Here is a 22,296-nt window from a genome sequence, read left to right on the forward strand (position 1 = left end):
ATCACACCACTGGTTGCCCTGTAGCTTCAGAGGACCCTGAAGGAAGTAAATTATCGGAACCCCTTTTAGTCAGGTTTCAGATCTTGCTGATTAAACAGCATTTGCTGCTCTTGTGGATAACATTTGGCAGGAACAAGATGGGTCTGGTGTATCTATCCTATTCTCCTTGATCTCTTCCTTCTAGGTGAGGTGCCTCAGAGTTCAGATGTCTCTCTTTTTCACTTTAAAACTATATAAAACTTCTGGGGGATTATCTAATGTCCCTGGTGAAATATGATAAGTATGCTGATGATACCCAGTTTTACATTTCTACCATAGGCAACCAAGTGAGGTTATGGATGTATTGTCTTGGTGTCTGGAAGCTGGGGTTGGGGAGGCAAATGGGGAACTGTAGGCTTTAGCTTAATCCGTAGCAAGACTGAGTGGCATTGTGTTTGAGGGTCCTTAGAAATGGTGATTTTCCACTTTGGATTCCTCCTTGACTTGCTCTTAAAGAAACGCATGGAAACTTTGGCTAGGAGAGTTTTAGCACTTCTTTTTCTGCACTAATTGAATTAAGAGGCACTAGTTAGTCAATCATGGCCTGGTCAAATTTATAGCTCTCCCAGGTAAACCAAATAAGAAATAAAATCAAGTGATGTAATTACATTTTATTCCCAGGCTACATTAACAGAATCTTACAAGTCTTTAAATTCAAATCTCCTGCCATCACTTTTAACAGTCTTATTAGGGAAGATACTTTTAAAGTTTCTTTGCCCATTAACCATTGAGAGCTCCTCCCCTTTTATCTGCTCAGGTCCTAGGCCAGTGATGGTGAACCTTTTAGAGACTGAGTGCCCAAAATCCACCCGGTCCCCCGCCCGCCACCACTCTGCCCCCTGCTCCACCCCCCTCTACCTGCCCGCAGGGCCACCCACCGCCTCCACGGCCTGCTACAGCAGATCGCCCAGACTGCCCTGCAGCGCCATGGCGACCACGCTCTCCACCTGCACCCCGTAACATCGTCTCCGTGCGACTGGGTGTCAGGGTGGAGTCTTCTCCTTGCTGCTCGACTGCCATGTCCTTGGCTGCGCTGCTTTGCATAGGCTGCACCCAGGGGCAACTCTCCTCTGGGGGGGCTGCTGGTGAGGAGGGGGCTGCAGGGGGAGGCAGGGCTCAGGCGATGGTGCGTTTGCCCACAGTGAGGGCTCTGAGTGCCGCCTCTGACATGCATGCCATAGATTCACCACCACTGTACTAGGCAGTGTCTTTTCCCCTTGTCCCTCAAAGTCATTCCATCATATAATTACAGAAGGCTGCCCACATGAGGCTGGCCTTGAACAACATCTGGGAGCTTCAACTGGTTCAGAATGCAATGGTGTGGGCAGCTATGGGCTCACTTTGATGTATCCATATTATACCTTCTGCACTGCTTCTGCGTCAACTCAAGATGATAGTTATCATTGGAATTGGAAACTTTACTATGTAATAGTGATGATCATAGTATTGTTAAGGTTTACAAAATGTTATTGAAATTGAATTTGGAAAGTGAACATGTAAAACATTGTATGATTCAGTGGGCTAGGAACTTGGGGTATAATGTGATGCTTGAACAATGGGAGAATATATGGACGAAAGGCTTAAAATTCACACTAAATTACAATTTAAAAGAAAATTTTTATAAGATAACGTATCATTGGTATTTAACACCAGATAAGGTATCTAGAATGTATGAAGATATCTCAAATGAATGTAAAGAAGGTGCTTTTTATCACTTATGGTGGACATGCGATAAAGCAAAGAAATATTGGAGTAGGATTCATATTCTAATACAGAAAATTCTTAAAGTGAATGTGAAGATAAAACCAGAAACTTATGGGCCTAATGGAAAAAGACTTGGGGGAAACAAATGGAATTCTGATTTTATATATGTTGACAGCAACAAGATTACTTTATGCACAAAAATGGGGAAAAAATGTTTCAATTCCCACCATGGATGAATGGCTACAAAAGTTGATGGAGTTAGCAGAGATGGCTAAATTGACTATTCTGATCAAAGAAAAGCATACAAGTACTTTTGCCTCTACTTGGAAGGCGCTTCTGAACTTTGTGCTTTGATTTTGGGTTTTACTGATTAGATTGATTTGTTGTTATAGAAATGGCTAGTTCAGGGATAGGCAACCTGGGCTCTTTTATGACTCGTGGACTTCAACTCCCAGAATTCCTGAGTCAGCATGGCTCAGCTTGGAAACCTCTCTCTTTCCCCTCAGCATGGCTGGCTCAGGAATTCTGGGAGATGAAGTCCACGAGTCATAAAAGAGCCAAGGTTGCCTACCCCTGGGCCAGTTTATACTATTATGGAAAAGTAAAAAGTTGAGGTTCGATGCTAATGCCTTATTTTACTGCAACAGAGGGAGTCGGAGGTCAATGCCTTTTTTTTTCTGTTTTCCCTCCTATTCCATAGTCTTTTTCCCTTCCCCTTCCCGTTGTTCCCTACTACCTGCTTTTGTGTTTTCGTATTTTATACTATAAGCTAATAAAAAATAAATATGTTGAAAGATGGTAGTTATCATTTTTAAGTTCTTTTGCAGCATGAAGCCAGATTATTAGTGCGCTGTTTTTTTGTTTATAAAATGTATAAGCCACACGGTAACTCCTCCTGATCTTTTCTACCAATCCCTTTCAATCAGGCAGGAAAGACATTCTGTGGCATTCTTTATCTTTTGGAAGAATATCATGTTGTGAGGCCCAGAAAGTGAGATTCTTCTGTCAGAGCACTTGCCCTTCAGAACATCTTATCTTCCAAGATTAGATTAGCCATGACTCTTGCAAGCCTTCCAAAAAGCTTTAAAAATTTGGATCTGTTTCCGGGCACTGGAGTTTAGGTTAGCTGGACTCTGTGAGATGTTCATAGTTTATCAGGTGTGTTTTTTTATCTCAGCACTTATTCTAAATTTTCTATATTTTTTATTTACGTAGTTCTTATTTTGTGAAGTGTTTTTACATGTTGTTCGCTACCCAGAATTGCTATGATGAGATGGGAGATGAGAGGCTGTAAACATGTAAATAAATAAATATTGACAACTTAATTCCTTGGATTGAACTGTCATGTAGTATATTGTATTTGCATACTTTGAAGAAATAGGTAAATAGAGAGTAAGCAGCCTAGGCATGGTAGTTCCTTTTCCTTCATCTTTAACCATCATCTAAATCTGTTTTAGTTTCTCTTCTAAAGCAAGCTCTCTGACCAAGACTCAGCTGTTCACTGAAACTATTTTTAAGCCTTCTTTTAAAAGGGCAGTTTTCCAAATTCTAAGTCACGCAGTCCTTGGCAACAGGGATAAGCCTTTTGGACTTCTATGGCAATAATCACAAGGATTCCATTTTGACAGTAATAATTTTGAACACACAAATAGCTAGAAGATAAAGCAACCAAATCTTAAAGCCAGCTTCTACCTCTACCTGATTATGGCACAAGTCAGATTCTTCTTTGCTATTTCTTCCACAAACAGGTATAAAGAAAGTCCAAGACAGCATGAAGATTCTAATTCAATAATCCCCACATAAACTAAATAGCCAGAAGTCTAGAATAAGGCTACCACTGATGGAGATTATCATTTCAGGTCTAAGAAGCCTCAAATGACATAAGGATTATATTTGATGAGATGGAATGTGAGGAAAAGGTTTGCTCATTGCAATCCAGTTATAGTAATCAATTTATCTCTTAATTTGAACTAAGCTGCTAGATACTATCATGCTAGCTGTCCTTTAGGTTATACAATCAGCAGTGAAGTGCAAGGACTTTTATTGTTCTTACTTGTAATGAATGATAGCACCATTTGGGCCTGTACTTGAAATGGTAGCAAAGCTCAAGTCAACGAAGTTCTCTTGCTGCCTGAAAAAGACATACATGTCATGAAAAAACCCAAATCTCTGGGAAAGGCCTCAGATTCTTCCTAGTCATATTTCCTTCAGCTGCCTCTTTTGTATCCTATTTGCCTGTTCTCTTTCCCCCTTAGCTGGGTGGGATTTGAAATGCTAAGAACTATTATAGGGAGAAGGTACACAATTATGAATACTAAGAAACCAAGGCCAACCAAAGTCTTCACCTTTCACTACTCCGGTTCAGTGAGGACAGTTTCCTGGAGATGTAGAACCTTACAACTTAGTCATACAGCTTATTTTAGAACAGTGGTTCTCAATATGTGGTCCACGGACTTCCAGGACAGGCCACAATGTCTTCATTGAGGTTGTGTGAAGGATTGAAGAAATGTTATGATTTAAGTCTTGGTGCTCCTTGGCCGTGGTCCAGGGCCACAAAAGGTATTTAAAGGGGGCCTGTGGTGAAGAAAAGGTTGAGAACCACTGTTCTAGATTAATAATAAGGTAGTAAATCAACCAAGATTTGGAAAGCTGAAATGAAGGGGGAATTAGGCACTAGATTAATGGTCCCTTTAGGGTCTCCATCCACTAACAACAGTTAAATGTTAGCTGGACTGTTTCAGAATAGGGTCTATACTCAAGTTTATTAATTTTGTCTTAAAAGTAGAGTTTACAGTCCACAAAACATTCTAACTTCTAAAATTAAAAATGGCTGAAATCTTGAAAGACCGCCAAATGGCACAATATATCTTCTCCCACAGGAAATCTCGTGAGATTTCGTGGCTTATTTTTAAAAGAACAATGTCATTTTTTTGGCATGTGCAAATGTTTTCATTTTTGGCATGTGAAATCATCTAATAGTCACTGCCACCTCTACAGTTGGCTGAACCTGGACTGCAGTAACCCAGGACATCCCACATGAGTCTTTTTCTTACCTACGAAATTCCTCTGCTTTATCTGCTGCTATGATTTCCGTAATGTTGTCTTTGGGAACCTGGCAAGGATCAGACAAAGTTGTATTAAATCAATATAACAGCATATCCTTAGTCAGACTTTTTTAATTTTTTACATACCTACATTTTTTCTGATATGCCACTGTTAGCTTCCCTCCATTACATACTAGTATTCAATATGTGAACTAATAATTACAAAATGTCTATGCATCAATTATTTATTTATTTATTTATTTATTTGTTTGTTTGTTTGTTTGTTTGTTTGTTTTTATATACCGCCCTTCTCCCGAGGGACTCGGGGCGGTGTACAGAGTAAGGTAGGTATACAGTTAAACAATAGTAAAAAACAATAGTAAAAAACAAATGAAACCCCAAGAGCTATCAGGCCAGGCCGGACTGCTGGAACAGGTAAGTTTTTAAGTCGCACCGGAAGGTGCGAAGGTCGGGGGCCATCCGGATTTCGGTAGGCAAGCAGTTCCAGAGGGTTGGCGCACCCACTGAGAATGCCCTCCCCCTGGGGGCCACCAGCCGGCATTCTTTGAGCGGTGGCACCCTGAGGAGGCCCTCTCTGTGGGAGCGCACAGGACGGAGGGGTGTTGATGTTGGCAGAAGGTGCTCCCGTAGGTAATCCGGACCCATGCTATGTAGGGCTTTGTATGTCATTGTTAGCACCTTGAATTTCACTCGGAAGGCAACCGGAAGCCAGTGCAGCTCACGGAGGAGAGGTGTGATATGGGAGTATCGGGAGGCCCCCAAAAGTGTTTGTGCAGCTGCACTCTGCACCAGTTGAAGCTTCCGAGTGGCTCTCAAGGGCAGCCCCATGTAGAGAGCGTTACAGTAGTCAAGGCGGGAGGTCACAAGTGCATGGGTGACTGTACGTAAGGCATCCAGGTCCAGATAAGGTCGTAGTTGGCGCACCAGTCGAACCCGAGTGAAGGCCCCCTTGGTCACAGCTCCTATGTGATCTTCCAAGGATAGCTGTGAGTCTAGGAGGACACCCAGGTTGCGGGCCCTATCAACAGGGGGTAATAACTCATCCCCGATGTTAAGGGATGGAATGTTCTGAGTATCCTGGCATGCCGGTATGTACAGCCATTCGGTCTTGTCCGGGTTGAGTTGAAGCCTGTTCCTCCCCATCCATTCCCGGACCGCTTCCAGGCAACGGGACATCACGTCGAGGGCATCACTGATGCTGTTTGGAGTTGAGATGAAAAGCTGGGTGTCATCAGCATACTGATGGTACCCTACTCCAAAACTACGAATGATCTCACCTAGCGGTTTCATGTAGATGTTGAACAGGAGAGGCGAGAGAACCGACCCCTGAGGGACTCCGCAAACGAGAGGCCTCGGAGTCGACCTCTGTCCTCCTGCCAACACTGACTGCGAGCGTCCCAGGAGAAAGGAGGAGAACCACCGCAGTACCGTGCCTCCCACTCCCAATCCCCTGAGGCGCCGCAGCAAGATACCATGGTCGATGGTATCGAAAGCCGCCGAAAGGTCTAATAAGACTAGGACAGAGGAATGGCCCCTGTCCCGGGCCCTCCAGAGATCATTCATCAGAGCGACCAATGCCGTCTCCGTGCTGTAGCCCGGCCTGAAGCCCGATTGGCACGGGTCTAGATAATCCGCTTCCTCCAGGACCTGAGGAAGCTGATGCGCCACCACACTCTCAACAACCTTCGCAAGGAAGCGAAGGTTGGAGACTGGACGAAAGTTATTCAATGAAGCTGGGTCTAAGGTGGGCTTCTTGAGGAGAGGTCTCACCACCGCCTCCTTCAAGGAGGCGGGGAAGTGACCCTCACTCAGAGAAGCAGAGATGACCGCCTGAAACCAGCCTCGTGTCCCCTCTCGAGCTGCATAAGCCAGCCAGGAAGGGCACGGGTCCAGTAAGCATGTGGAGGAGCTCAACCTCCTCATAATCCTGTCCACTTCCTTTGGAGTCACAGGATCAAATTCCTCCCAGATGACGTCGACAAGACTGTCCATGTCCTGTTCCTCAGACTCTGCCCAGTTGGAGTCCAGGCCGGTTCGAATCCGAGCGATTTTATCCAACAGATATTGACCGAATTCCTCGGCTCGACCCTGTAAGGGTTCCTCCCTCACCTCTTGGTTCAGAAGGGAGCGAGTCACTCTGAACAGGGCAGCCGGGCTATTATCTGCGGACGCGATGAGGGTGGAAAAATAATTGGATCTCGCCACCCTTATCGCTGCGAGATAAGACCTGGTGAGGATTCTTAGTCGCAACCGGTCGGATTCGGATCGACTGGATCTCCAACGGCTCTCTAGGCCCCGTCTCCGACGCTTCATCTCCCGGAGCTCCGCAGTGAACCATGGGGCTCGCTGGGATCTGCGCCGGGTCAGGGGCCGCAGGGGTACAACTCGGTCAAGTGCCTCCATGGCTGCCCTTTCCCAGGCTTCCACTAAGGCGTCCGCCGAGCTGTGAGCAGAGAGTGCAGGTGGGTTCTCAAGCGCTGCCTGGAACCTATCCGGGTCCATTAGGCATCTGGGGCGGTACCATCTGGCTGGTTCCGCGCACCCACGGCGGGGCGGGGCAAAGCGGAAGTCTAGCCGTAGGAGGTGGTGGTCGGTCCATGACAGGGGCATAATGGTTGGGGAGCCCCCAACGAGATCATCACGCCACCGTCCAGATAAGAAAACCAAGTCGGGGGTGTGGCCTCCCTCATGAGTCGGTCCTGAAATTATTTGCGACAGGTCCATGGCCGTCATGGAAGCCATGAACTCCCGAGCTAGTTCGGACGATCCTCCTAGGGACGGTAGGTTGAAGTCGCCCAAAACCATGAGTTTGGGGAATTCAACCACCAACCCTGAGAGGACATCGAGTAGCTTAGGCAGGGCTGCCGCTGCGCGATTAGGTGGAAGGTACGCCAGCAGCAGGCTCAACTGCGCCCCCGGACCGTATCTCAGAAAGAGAGACTCACACCCGACTATCTGAGGGACGGTGGTCTCCCACGGGCTAAGGGTCTCCATGATGATTACTGCCACTCCTCCGCCCCTACCATGGGCCCGAGGCTGGTGCAGCACCTGGAAACCAGGCGGGCAGAGGTCAACCAGAGGGACACCACCCTCTGGGCCCAGCCAGGTTTCCGTGATGCAAGCCAGGTCCGCGCGCTCCCTCTCCACTAGGTCTCGAACAAGGGGAGCCTTGTTAGCAACGGACCTGGCATTTAGGTAGACCAGCCTGAGCTCAGGAGGCTGCACATCTTCGCTCCCGGGTCCTTGGGGGAAGTACAGAGGGTCGGAGCATCTCACCGCTTGTAGAGAGCGGAGATGACCCTCCCGGTGTCGATACGGCCCTCTGCTTGTGCACCTTCTGCCGTTCCCCACCATCCTGGGAATTGGTTGTCCGTCAGCTCGCCACTGGGCTTTGTCGGCGACTGGACCCTGTTCCTCACCTTTGTGAACGGTCGTAGGCCTGGCCTGCGCTATGGTTGATGGAAGGCCCCCCTTCGCCGAACCACCATAGTCTTTTCCCACCCCCCTCCCTAACCCGACAAAGAACTTAATTAAGAACTTAACCAGGGGCCTCTTGGTCTTATGCTGGAGGCCCCTGATCCTGCCCGGCCATCTCTCAGAGGCCCAATGGTCGGGCCCATCATCGAGATTGGATGTAGCGTAGGCGGGTCGCACCCAGGAGAGGGGGGAACCCCTGAGGGCGTGCAGGTCTGTGCTGGAGTATTGGAGGAGCATAGAGTCACAAGGGTTTTGGGAAGGCAGTCCCCTGGATGGAGAATTAGCAGGAGGGTCTAGTCGGGTAGGTGGGTATCTGGACCGTCACCCAGCCACTGCCACTTGGCTGGGTGAACCCCAGAAGCAGGCCACTCCCCATCCTCTCACGATGGGTTGTGACTCTGCTTCCGGAGGTGGTCCAGAACCCACTCTGGGTGAAGCATACCCCATAGAGCTCTCACCTCTATGGGGCTGCAGGTGTAAGGTCAAGCCACTCTGCCACCGTGGCTTGTACCCAGGCCCATCATGTCCTGTGGGGAGAGGGTGGGCAGGGAAGGTTGAGAGTTGGTAGAGGCAAGGTGGTGTCGGCTTCGGTGGTCCAGTCGCCGCTGTCTCCACTGATCAGCTGGACCGTGGCGTCTTTTTTGGTTGAAGATTATGAAGAATATATCTCAATGACATAATTGGGAATATTCCGTATTGGACATGGAATGAAAATTGCATTGGTTGTTCTTATGGATGACTTGTGGCAGGGCTTGGAGAGAGGATTGTGACTATTTTTATCCTGTTGGACATTCACTACTACTAATACTAATAGAACAGCCTTCAACACTATTGACCACACTATCCTTTGGCACCACCTGGGAGAGTTGGAATTTGGAAGCACCATTTTACAGTCCTGTTCTTTCCTGAATTGCAAATTCTGTTCATCATGAAAGGAGGGGAGAGGACAGTTCCTTATTCATTTTCTTGTGTCCCAGAGTTTGGTATTTTCTCAACTCTTAACATCTGCATAGCTGGATATAAAGACTGGAAGTGTCACCCAACATTTCAGAATGAGGTATCATCAATATGCAAGTGATACCCAGTACCTCACTGTGTGCCAAATGAAAGATGGCAGAACACACAATGCCTGGAACCCTTCAGGATATGAATGGGGAGAAATAGGTATAGCTTCAACCCAAACAAGACAGAATGGCTATTTATTAAGAAACTTACTGATTGCAGGATAATAGGTTGTACTCCCCCAGAATGTAGGCCCATAACTTGATGCCCCTTCTAGACTCAGAGAACACATTACACCTCTGTTCAGGACCCACATTAGTCATTACCCATAAAGGCCTACATGGCTCAAAGTTGGTTATGTCTTTCCTAGACCCAAGATACTGTTGTGCTATTTATGTAAGCGTTCACTCCAAGTAATACTCCTGTCATAACAAAAGTCCACAAAACCGTACCTCCTTCTCCAGCCAATTAAACAGCTCACACAATGCAACAGCATCTTTAATCTGTTATTAAAAGAATGAGAAATAAAACAGTTAAAATTGTACAAGAATTTGGAAAAATCCACCCAGTGGTTACCACATATTTTCAGCAATCAATTGCAATCAAAGCAATTCTTCCCACAATATCTCATTATTTCAGCTTTTTGCACCGAAGGCTGTTGCTTTGGGAAACTGGGAAGATCACTTACATGAGCTTTCCTCATGCCTTCCGCTTCTGTCACATTCTTCACAGCTTTTGCTATACAGATGGGAGTATAGGGGGTGAGGTAGCGGTGATCCTGAAACATGGACAAAACAAAGCAGAGTTTGGTCAGGCCTCTTCCTAATAGTCCAAGTGTGGCATGGTATGGTCACTACAGTAAGCTACATTTTCTTCAACACCATATCTGTGCTTGGATCAAAAACTGGTAATTTACTCATTCCTAGACTCTTATCTGTTTTGCATTTATATCCTTCTTGAGCAAATCTCAAGAGCATCAAAATGCTAAAAGAAAAGAAACAAAAGGGTGGAGTTTTTAAAGTATTTTGGTGCATTTTTCTCCCATGTGTAAGAGGTAAATGTAAACAGCAGAATAAAACAGGAATATTAAGGCTTGAAATTGAAAGACATGATCATGGAATAAATCTTTAATCAAAAATAATTTAAATTCCCAAGGTCAGAAGAACTGCATAATACGCTGCTGTAGGAACTTGCTAATGGCTTCACCAAATCTTTATGTATCATTTGCAAAAATCCTGGAGAATTGGCAGACAACTAAAGGAGAGCAAATGTTGTTCCTATATTCAATAAGGGGGAAAAGAAAGATCCAAGGAATTATGAATCTAGAACATACCACAAATTAATTTGCATACATCTTGAAAACTATGTGGTAATTGCCAGATGCCAACATAGTTTAATCAATGAGGATTACCAGGTCAATTTTACCTTGTTTCTTTTTTCAAAAAGTCAGATAACTTTTGTTGAAATTCTGCAAATATAATTAATTTCAGGAAGGTATTAAATACAGTTCTTCATGATGTTCTGATAAGCGAACTAGTTAAATGTAAGCATTAATTAATTAATTAATTGTAAGCATTTCAATTAAGAAGAAACAGGTTCAGGCCTTGGTCATGTAACATTTTTTTTATTAATGACTTAGTGAAAAAGGAGGAGATGCTTCTTCCATCTGCGAATGGTAGAAGTTGGGTAAAAAACAGGTAAAGAGGGAATCAAAATCATCTTCATAGATTAGAGGAAAGAGCTGAAGGTAAGAGAATGACATTTGAGACACAAAATTCCAGACTAAGGAAATCAAGTGCACCAAGAATTTGATAAGAATGTTTGTAAAAAGGGTTTGGGAAGTAGAATATGGCGACAAAAGCAGACAAAAACTCTTTTCTCTCCCTTTGTGTCTGTCTCCATCTCTCTCTGTGTGTGTGTGTGTTTTAGATGCTGATAATCTCATCTGCCCATCTTTTTCTAATCCAACACACTTCTTCGATAAATTATTTTAATTTATTAGTCACGTCATCCATCCATCCAAAAAGCCTTAGCAGCTTCTGAAATCTTGGCTTCAGACATAAATTGCCTGTTAGCAGGGCTTTTTTTCCTCATAGAATGCTCAGAACGGAGTTCCGGCACCTTTTTTGGATGGAACCTTGTAGGGTAGGCAAGGCGGGTTGTATGACATGTGTGAGTTCCGGCACCTTTTTCTTTTACAAAAAAAGCACTGCCTGTTAGTATGTACACACCTTGGGAATGGCCTGAGTCAGAGCATAACTGGCTTTATCACTGAGCCAAACTTTCTCATATGGAGAGAGAGATTCACAAATTGATTTCAGAACGGTTAGGACGGAATCGTATGGCAGAACTTGTATGTGTAATTCAGGGTCCTGAGCGGAATCCAGAAACAGATGCTCTCTCATATTTGAATCTATTAAGCGATTGCCACCAATAAACAACCTAAAAGAGAAGAGAAAAGAAGCAAAAGATGATATTTCTGGGATAATCTACCCCTTTAATACAGGGGAGACAACTGTGTCTTTACATTTATGGAAGGTCACTGAGAAAGTCTTAAAAGAGTTTGATGTCATTTATTCATAAATTACTATATTACCTTTAAGATAATAACTCTCATAAAAGTAAATTTAAGAAATATTAATTAGGGATGATATTCAAATCAGAATCTATTCAGAGTACAGTTTAACCTTTGTTCAAACTTTAAGTTTCATACCGTACATAGCATTCTGTTCAACTCGCCCTAAAGCACACTTCTTAAAAAGCAAGCGATATAATGTTGTATGGTAATTTTCTACATAAACAACGTTTGAGTAAAAAGTGGTGAAGTCTACCAAGCGCTGGAGAGTATTACTGTTAATGAAAGCTAAGTCAAACATGAAGCAGAAATTAGTACAGAAAATCAATCAAGAGCTTCAAAGAATAAAATAAAATTGCTTAATGGGCTTTAAAGGCATCATATATTATATCCATTAATACTGATTTAGATATACATATGCCTGTTAATAGGAACACTTTGTTTTTAAAGATTTTATGCACATTTTAAAAATAAAACACCACTCAGTATTAGTAAAATTACTGAGAAAGCTGTAATTCTTCTTACCTGATAGTGTCTATCCCTATGATAGCATAAGCAAAGAACACTGGACTGTATTCCACATCAGACCCTCTAAGATTAAACAGCCCTGCATCACAATAAAAAAGGTAGCGTTACAGCCTTGATTAACATCCAACCAGCCTTTTAACCAACATCCTGATCCAAATAAAATTTCTGGATCCTTTCAGAGCTTCTCCCACAAGATGGCACTATCAGGCTGCACTGAAAACTGCTTTCAAGTTGTGTTTAGCACAAAAAAACCCACCATCCAAGGTTGAAATGCTTTTGCTCGACTCAAAATTAAAATGAGATGGCATCATACTTAGTTTTGTTACTGACCAGCTAGATTTTCATACCGTACTAAGTCACAGTGTGGTTCATTAGATCTAGAATGATGATGTTATGGAAAGACAGCTATGTGATTTATAAATCTTGGTTTTAGGCAACACTATATTCCAGCTTCTGCCAACCTAGCAGTTCGAAAGCACGTAAAAAATGCAAGTAGAAAAATAGGGACCACTACGGTGGGAAGGAAACAGCGTTCCGTGCGCCTTTGGCATCTAGTCATGCCGGCCACATGACCACGGAGACGTCCTCGGACAAGCGCTGGCTCTTCGGCTTTGAAACGGAGATGAGCACCGGCCCCTAGAGTTGAAAACGACTAGCACGCATGTGCGGGGGAACCTTTACCTTTACCTTTTTTTTATATTTTATGAGTTCAGCCTATTATGTGTTTTTTTTTCCAACAAGTATGAGTCGGCAAACTATGGTCTAAGAAAAAAAATGGAGTTGTAGTCCGGACATATTGCTGGACATATTTTCACTGCCACTGCACAGAAATTACTCAACAGCAATAAAATAATGCCGAATGTCCCCGTACTGATACTCACAAGCCACATCATCCAAAGCTGTCACAACAAACCAGAGAGCCTTCCTCTCGGCCATTTTGCCCCGCAGAGCTGTAATCTTTTCTTTCCAACCGATTCCTGTAACATGCAACTGAAATTAGTACTCAGCCAAACTGGAATTCAGAACAACAACAAAGGACTTCTTGCTGCAAATGGACAGCGTTACCTATATTTCACAGCTATTTTTAAATGAGTTAGCAAATATTAAGGTCACAACAGTGTCTTCAAAATCTCATGCTGCCCCCATCCCATTTCCTGTGCTTCTGAAGGTCAAGATAGAATTAAAAAGGAGCCTGTTGACCGGATGCCTGCCAGATGTTGGCTTAAAAAAAAATCAGAAAATTTGGAGGGTGTCATATTAGAAAACCATGTTCAATGCTGTATCTGCAAACATAATTAGGTTCCCCTTACCTGTGAAGCTAAGATCTAGTGTCATCAGAGGCTTACAAGGTCGTGGTGGCCGATCTGCCCATATGGCATCAATCAAATTATCTTTCACTGGCACAAGAACATGGCCAGCACATTTCAGAACTTTGTTCATCCTCTTCCACTGGTCTGAAAAATGCAGATAAAAAAAATCTGTTATGTAATGCATTCTTGCCATACGTATACATAATCTCTATCTAAACCTGCTGTTATACAAACTGCATTGGTCGCCAGTTTTCTTCTATCACCTATAGAGCCCTCCATGGCATGAGACCAGACTACCTGAGGAACCATCTCAAACCAATGGGATTGGCCCACCCAACTCGCTCCAGCAGATGGGGCATGCTACGGAACCCATCCTGCCAGAAAACTGTGCTCTGCTGTCCATCGGCCAAAAAGAAAATTACCGTATATACTTGAGTATAAGCCGACTCGAGTATAAGCCGAGACCCCCAATTTCACCCCCCAAAACTGGAAAAAGTTATTGACTCGAGTATAAGCCGATCCGCCGTTCTGCAAGCCTGAATACACAGGAATACCCTGTGTGGCCGCGGCTCGTCGGCAGGTCTCCGTTCCTCCTGCCGACCTTTGGGGAGGTTTGGGCGCCTCCCCAAACCTCCCCAAACGTCGGCAGGTCTCCGTTCCTCCTGCCGACCTTTGGGGAGGTTTGGGCGCCTCCCCAAACCTCCCCAAACCTCGGCAGGTCTCCGTTCCTCCTGCCGACCTTTGGGGAGGTTTGGGCGCCTCCCCAAACCTCCCCAAACCTCGGCAAGTCTCCGTTCCTCCTGCCGACCTTTGGGGAGGTTTGGGCGCCTCCCCAAACCTCGGCAGGTCTCCGTTCCTCCGCGCAGACCTGCCGACCTTTGGGGAGGTTTGGGCGCCTCCCCAAACGTCCCCAAACCTCGGCAGGTCTCCGTTCCTCCTGCCGACCTTTGGGGAGGTTTGGGCGCCTCCCCAAACCTCGGCAGGTCTCCGTTCCTCCGCGCAGACCTGCCGACCTTTGGGGAGGTTTGGGCGCCTCCCCAAACCTCCCCAAACCTCGGCAGGTCTCCGTTCCTCCTGCCGACCTTTGGGGAGGTTTGGGCGCCTCCCCAAACCTCCCCAAACCTCGGCAAGTCTCCGTTCCTCCTGCCGACCTTTGGGGAGGTTTGGGCGCCTCCCCAAACCTCGGCAGGTCTCCGTTCCTCCGCGCAGACCTGCCGACCTTTGGGGAGGTTTGGGCGCCTCCCCAAACGTCCCCAAACCTCGGCAGGTCTCCGTTCCTGTTTGGGGAGGTTTGGGCGCCTCCCCAAACCTCCCCAAACCTCGGCAGGTCTCCGTTCCTCCGCGCAGACCTGCCGACGTTTGGGGAGGTTTGGGCGCCTCCCCAAACCTCCCCAAACCTCGGCAGGTCTCCGTTCCTGTTTGGGGAGGTTTGGGCGCCTCCCCAAACCTCCCCAAACCTCGGCAGGTCTCCGTTCCTCCGCGCAGACCTGCCGACCTTTGGGGAGGTTTGGGCGCCTCCCCAAACGTCCCCAAACCTCGGCAGGTCTCCGTTCCTGTTTGGGGAGGTTTGGGCGCCTCCCCAAACCTCCCCAAACCTCGGCAGGTCTCCGTTCCTCCGCGCAGACCTGCCGACCTTTGGGGAGGTTTGGGCGCCTCCCCAAACGTCCCCAAACCTCGGCAGGTCTCCGTTCCTGTTTGGGGAGGTTTGGGCGCCTCCCCAAACCTCCCCAAACCTTGGCAGGTCTCCGTTCCTCCGCGCAGACCTGCCGACCTTTGGGGAGGTTTGGGCGCCTCCCCAAACGTCCCCAAACCTCGGCAGGTCTCCGTTCCTGTTTGGGGAGGTTTGGGCGCCTCCCCAAACCTCCCCAAACCTCGGCAGGTCTCCGTTCCTCCGCGCAGACCTGCCGACCTTTGGGGAGGTTTGGGCGCCTCCCCAAACGTCCCCAAACCTCGGCAGGTCTCCGTTCCTGTTTGGGGAGGTTTGGGCGCCTCCCCAAACCTCCCCAAACCTCGGCAGGTCTCCGTTCCTCCGCGCAGACCTGCCGACGTTTGGGGAGGTTTGGGCGCCTCCCCAAACCTCCCCAAACCTCGGCAGGTCTCCGTTCCTGTTTGGGGAGGTTTGGGCGCCTCCCCAAACCTCCCCAAACCTCGGCAGGTCTCCGTTCCTCCGCGCAGACCTGCCGACGTTTGGGGAGGTTTGGGGAGGCGCCCAAACCTCCCCAAAGGTCGGCAGGAAGAACGGAGACCTGCCGAGGTTTGGGGACGTTTGGGGAGGCGCCCAAACCTCCCTAAAGGTCGGCAGGTCTGCGCGGAGGAACGGAGACCTGCCGAGGTTTGGGGAGGCGCCCAAACCTCCCCAAACAGGAACGGAGACCTGCCGAGGTTTGGGGACGTTTGGGGAGGCGCCCAAACCTCCCCAAAGGTCGGCAGGTCTGCGCGGAGGAACGGAGACCTGCCGAGGTTTGGGGAGGTTTGGGGAGGCGCCCAAACCTCCCCAAACAGGAACGGAGACCTGCCGAGGTTTGGGGACGTTTGGGGAGGCGCCCAAACCTCCCCAAAGGTCGGCAGGTCTGCGCGGAGGAACGGAGACCTGCCGAGGTTTGGGGAGGCGCCCAAACCTCCCCAAACAGGAACGGAGACCTGCCGAGGTTTGGGGAGGCGCCCAAACCTCCCCAAAGGTCGGCAGGTCTGCGCGGAGGAACGGAGACCTGCCGAGGTTTGGGGAGGTTTGGGGAGGCGCCCAAACCTCCCCAAACAGGAACGGAGACCTGCCGAGGTTTGGGGACGTTTGGGGAGGCGCCCAAACCTCCCCAAAGGTCGGCAGGTCTGCGCGGAGGAACGGAGACCTGCCGAGGTTTGGGGAGGTTTGGGGAGGCGCCCAAACCTCCCCAAACAGGAACGGAGACCTGCCGAGGTTTGGGGACGTTTGGGGAGGCGCCCAAACCTCCCCAAAGGTCGGCAGGTCTGCGCGGAGGAACGGAGACCTGCCGAGGTTTGGGGAGGTTTGGGGAGGCGCCCAAACCTCCCCAAAGGTCGGCAGGAGGAACGGAGACCTGCCGAGGTTTGGGGAGGCGCCCAAACCTCCCCAAAGGTCGGCAGGAGGAACGGAGACCTGGGGAGGTTTGGGGAGGCGCCCAAACCTCCCCAAAGGTCGGCAGGAGGAACGGAGACCTGCCGAGGTTTGGGGAGGTTTGGGGAGGCGCCCAAACCTCCCCAAACAGGAACGGAGACCTGCCGAGGTTTGGGGAGGCGCCCAAACCTCCCCAAAGGTCGGCAGGTCTGCGCGGAGGAACGGAGACCTGCCGAGGTTTGGGGAGGTTTGGGGAGGCGCCCAAACCTCCCCAAACAGGAACGGAGACCTGCCGAGGTTTGGGGACGTTTGGGGAGGCGCCCAAACCTCCCCAAAGGTCGGCAGGTCTGCGCGGAGGAACGGAGACCTGCCGAGGTTTGGGGAGGTTTGGGGAGGCGCCCAAACCTCCCCAAACAGGAACGGAGACCTGCCGAGGTTTGGGGACGTTTGGGGAGGCGCCCAAACCTCCCCAAAGGTCGGCAGGTCTGCGCGGAGGAACGGAGACCTGCCGAGGTTTGGGGAGGTTTGGGGAGGCGCCCAAACCTCCCCAAAGGTCGGCAGGAGGAACGGAGACCTGCCGAGGTTTGGGGAGGCGCCCAAACCTCCCCAAAGGTCGGCAGGAGGAACGGAGACCTGGGGAGGTTTGGGGAGGCGCCCAAACCTCCCCAAAGGTCGGCAGGAGGAACGGAGACCTGCCGAGGTTTGGGGAGGCGCCCAAACCTCCCCAAAGGTCGGCAGGAGGAACGGAGACCTGCCGAGGTTTGGGGAGGCGCCCAAACCTCCCCAAAGGTCGGCAGGAGGAACGGAGACCTGCCGACGTTTGGGGAGGTTTGGGGAGGCGCCCAAACCTCCCCAAACGTCGGCAGGTCTGCGCGGAGGAACGGAGACCTGCCGAGGTTTGGGGAGGCGCCCAAACCTCCCCAAACGTCGGCAAGTCTCCGTTCCTCCGCGCCCTGCCTGCCTGCTTCTTTCCGCTGCGGAAAGAAGCAGGCAGGCAAGGCGCGGAGTTTGGGGAGGTGCGCGCGCACCTCCCCAAACCTCCCCAAACTTCGGCAGGTCTCGGACGGCGGTGGCTTGGGAGAGGTGCGGGCGATCCCGGAAGCACCAAAGCCTCGGCCGCGCACAAGTCCTCGGTAAGTTTTTTTTGTTGACTGGAGTATAAGCCGAAGTGGAATTTTTCAGCCCAAAAAGTGGGCTGAAAAATTCGGCTTATACTCAAGTATATATGGTAGCAATACTTTAAATAGGACCCAGACTGTTGGGGGCAGTATGCTGACTCTGTAAACCACTTAGTGCTGAGTTTAAAGCACTATGAAGCAGCATATAAGTCTATGTTCTATTGCTTTTGCTCTATACCACTAACTGCAGACGAACAAAGTTGATTGGGGTCCCCCTGAAGGTGAATAGCAGATTGGGGCAAGGTGGAAAAATTTAACCCTTTACACTTAGATGAAAGCACTTGTTCAAACTCACCAGCAGGAATAATAGAAGGATCCACTCCAACTTTGGAACCGTGAGGAAGTACACTTACAAGCCAGTCCTCTTGAGTTGGAGTGTCTTTCAGTCCTAAGGAAAGGAAAACCCCAAAGACAAGATTGGAAATATTAAAACAAGGCCAGCTCAAAGCAAGAGAAACTGGATAAGATAATTGCACTGCTTCCTACAAGGAAATCATTACATTCTCTTGGATGGACAAAAGTGACCTGAGAAAGAAAAACGCAAGCCCTATTTCTGTAACATTCACATGAACTAGCAGTGTCAACATTCTGTTTTAAATATGATGATGATGATGATGATGATGATGATGATGATGATGATGATGATGATGAATATTAATTTGACTTACTTTATTCTGATTTCTGCCTGCAGGCCACTCAGCATGACAAAACTGGAATTACATGTTGTCAACTAATAACAAATGCAACTCATTAACTGAAGAACTTACGTTTACATAATGTAAAATACTGTTTCAAACAAAGCAGGTATTCATTAAATTAGGTTTAAGGCCTTCACTGGTCTTGTAGCATGTCAGAGAATAACTTTACAAAAAAACAGGTAGCACTAAGTTAAAAGTCTAATTTCACTTACATGAATTCTATTACTTAAATAGAATGTATTCTATCCTTAATAATTATTCCCTTTTCTCGTGTTACATATTAGAGTTTGATAAATAATAGTTTGATGGCGTGCCAATAGAGGTTTCTCAGTATGACCCTGTTGGGCACTCCTCAGCTAAAATAATTTTCTGGGTAAGATGAAATAAAACCCTGGTTTGGGCTCACACACACCCATCTTCATGAGTGTCCAATTGGAATCCATTTGTTGAGATGCCTGAAGGAAATAGCGTCCATCCGTCCACATGGCTGCATGTTGCTCTGTTATAATGGCAGTTCCTGTCAGAAAGAAGAGAAGATAGCAGAACTGAAACTACAGATACAATGGCAGACATTGCTCTCATTTAATAAATCCAGGAGAAGAAAATATTAATCAGATGTTAACACAAAACATCTCAAGCCCAGATGGAGTTTTGGAGTTCTTGTTGAAAAAAAGCTTAAGAAGGAAGCTATTTCTCTTAGCCTGCTAAGCCAAACCAGTGACGACACCAACCATGAATGCCTGGCAGTATTAAAAAAAGAAATAGTTGAAATCATTTTTTTCTAAATCAATGGAATATTGGGTATATGAAAAAAAGAAATGCTTATCCTGTAAAACAAAGTTCTTTGTGCCAGGTAGAAGAAAAGGCTGGAAATAAAAGATAATTAAGGCTGGAAATAAAAAATAATAATTAAAAGTATCTGAATGGTCACTGGAGATCAAACCATTAAAATATTTCACTTCAGCAAAGTAAGGGGAAAATACCATTGTGAGAGCATTGTGAGAGGCACTTTGCTCTATGACTGAAGGATAGGAATCTATTGGATGATTTGATTTCTTATAATTAGAGGTCCACCAGAGCTATATATACCTGACTTGTTAATATGTTAATCTTATTTTGCTTAGCAGGCAAACAGGAAGCCCAAAGAAAAGGTGACTTGACAACGTTAGCACTGCCTGTTAATCAGTGGCACAGCTTGAAACTAAACCCAGATCTTAAGGCTACATTGCAATGCTTGAAGCCACAGGAAATGTTGCTAAACTGAACATGCTGTTCTGATGCAAGACTCACTCTCTCACACGCACACAAACACAGAGAGAGAAAGAAAGTGTGTGTGTGTGTGTGTGTGTGTGTCTGTGAGTGAGTGAGTGAGTGAGTGAGAGAGAGAGGGAGGGAGGGAGGGAGGGAGGGGGAGAGAGAGAGAGAGAGAGAGAGAGAGAGAGCATTAGTGTTCAATGCCCAGTAATTTCAGATGCAGAAAATGTTTTTTAGGGAAACTAAACTTGGCTAACTGATATTGTTTACTGCAAATCCCTGAGTACAAGTATCCTATTTTCATAGGCCTTGGACAGAGAAAAAGGAAAGCTGCAAGTACTCTATGAAATAGCCAACAGGATTTTTGTTTTATTGGAGAGTCATCTAAGGGTCAGCAAAAGCTCATTACTACTCTGGTATTACATCACCAGTCCAGCTGGTGTGCACGCTGAAAGGGGAAGCAACAATTCAAATCTTTCAAAACTTTTTCTGCCCAGCATGTAAACTCCAAAACCAAACAGTTCTTCAGAAATGAGCTACTCATTGTTTTTCTCTTGTATGCATAGATACAAATTATTATCAATAGTGTTGTAATTTCTCCTTCTCAATATACACAGGGAAAAGGGAAAAGTGGAAAGGGGGAAGGAAAGGTCTCTAACTACCGTATATACTTGAGTATAAGCCGACTCGAGTATAAGCCGAGACCCCCAATTTTACCCCCAAAAACTGGAAAAAGTTATTGACTCGAGTATAAGCCGAGGCTGGGAAATGCAGCAGCTGGAGGCTGGATCCCCCGAAAGACGTCTCTGCTGAGATGAGAGAACGGGGTGGCAAGCCGCCGAGAGAATGGGGCGGTGGAGTGCTCCGCTGAGAGAATGGGGCGGCTTGCTGTTCTCTCGGTGCAGCACGGAAGAGGCTGGATCTCGCGAAAGAAGTCTCCACTGAGCGAGAGAATGAGGCGTCTCAGCGCCCATTTTCTCGGCGAAGACTTCTTTCGGGGGATGCAGCTTCTGCCGCCCCTTTCTCTCAGCTGCCCAGTGGAACAGCTTGCCACCAGAAATCAAGAGTGCTCCATCACTGGAGGTTTTTAAGAAGAGACTGGACATTCACCTGTCTGAGATGGTATCGGTCAGTGGTGGCGAAACTTTTAGAGACCGAGTGCCCAAACCGCAAGCCAAAACCCACTTGTTTATCACAAAGTGCCAAGGCAGCATCGGCATTCTGGTGCCCTCGGGGGAGGGGACAGGGAGGCGCCTCTGAGTGCCGCCTCTGGCACGAAAAAAAAGGGGGAGCAAAAAATGGGCCACTGTACCGCAAGGCACAAAAACGCCAACCGCCGCGCCGCAGGGTGCAGATACAAGGCACCGCACCACGTGAGAACGGGGCTGGGCTAGTGAGTATCACGCAGGCACTAGCCCCGCCCCCTTTGCAGCATGTGCCTGCTCGTGGCCCCGTGCACGCATGCACGCATGTAAAATGCTTCCCCCTCCCTTTTCTTCCAGTCCACCAACCGACAAGGACCTGCTGCTGGCAGCGGTGGTGGCGCACGTGCCAACAGAGAGGGCTCTGAGTGCCACCTCTGGCAGGCGTGCCATAGGTTCACCACCACTGGTATAGGTCCTCCTGCTTGAGCAAGGGGCTGGACTAGAAGACCTCCAAGGTCCCTTCCAGCTCTATTCTATTCTATTCTATTCTATTCTATTCTATTCTATTCTATTCACTTTCTATATTTCTATTCTATTCTATTCTATTCTATTCTATTCTATTCTATTCTATTCTATTCACTTTCTATATTTCTATTCTATTCTATTCTATTCTATTCTATTCCATTCACTTTCTATATTTCTATTCTATTCTATTCTATTCTATTCTATTCTATTCTATTCTATTCTATTCTATTCCATTCCATTCCATTCCATTCCATTCTTATTACCATTCTCTATTCTATTCTATTCTATTCTATTCTATTCTATTCTATTCACTTTCTATATTTCTATTCTATTCTATTCTATTCCATTCACTTTCTATATTTCTATTCTATTCTATTCTATTCTATTCTATTCTATTCTATTCTATTCACTTTCTATATTTCTTTTCTTTTCTATTCTATTCTATTCTATTCTATTCTATTCTATTCTATTCTATTCACTTTCTATATTTCTATTCTATTCTATTCTATTCTATTCTATTCTATTCTATTCTATTCTATTCTGTTCTGTTCTACGTTCTGTTCCAATCCATTCCATATTTTCTATTCCATTCTGTTCCACTGTCAGAGCCCATCGGAGGCAACCCAGTCAGCCCACACAGGAGTTACACTAAGGCTACGCAGCCTCTCCTCTCAACCTGAACCCCTCCTTACCTTTCCTTTTATCTGCATCCTATTTTTAACTGCC

At 47.0% G+C, this 22,296-nt stretch overlaps 1 protein-coding gene across 2 annotated transcripts in view; it reads right to left on the minus strand.

The window, feature by feature from the left end:
- The window catches only part of XPNPEP1 (X-prolyl aminopeptidase 1), a 49,823-nt gene that overhangs the window by 11,853 nt on the left and 15,674 nt on the right, over positions 1-22,296 (minus strand). For both annotated transcript variants that reach the window (XM_081328185.1, XM_081328184.1), the window contains exons 5-14: positions 19,059-19,163; positions 18,244-18,336; positions 13,701-13,844; positions 13,272-13,367; positions 12,388-12,469; positions 11,519-11,729; positions 9,976-10,065; positions 9,740-9,790; positions 4,797-4,855; positions 3,797-3,874 (exon numbers count right to left, since the gene is read on the minus strand). In XM_081328185.1, the coding sequence (XP_081184311.1) occupies positions 3,797-3,874; positions 4,797-4,855; positions 9,740-9,790; positions 9,976-10,065; positions 11,519-11,729; positions 12,388-12,469; positions 13,272-13,367; positions 13,701-13,844; positions 18,244-18,336; positions 19,059-19,163 (1,009 nt within the window). The remainder of the gene's footprint in view (positions 1-3,796; positions 3,875-4,796; positions 4,856-9,739; positions 9,791-9,975; positions 10,066-11,518; positions 11,730-12,387; positions 12,470-13,271; positions 13,368-13,700; positions 13,845-18,243; positions 18,337-19,058; positions 19,164-22,296) is intronic.

The sequence above is a fragment of the Vipera berus genome (genome assembly GCF_964194415.1).
Source record: "Vipera berus genome assembly, chromosome: 5".
Classification (NCBI taxonomy): domain Eukaryota; kingdom Metazoa; phylum Chordata; class Lepidosauria; order Squamata; family Viperidae; genus Vipera; species Vipera berus.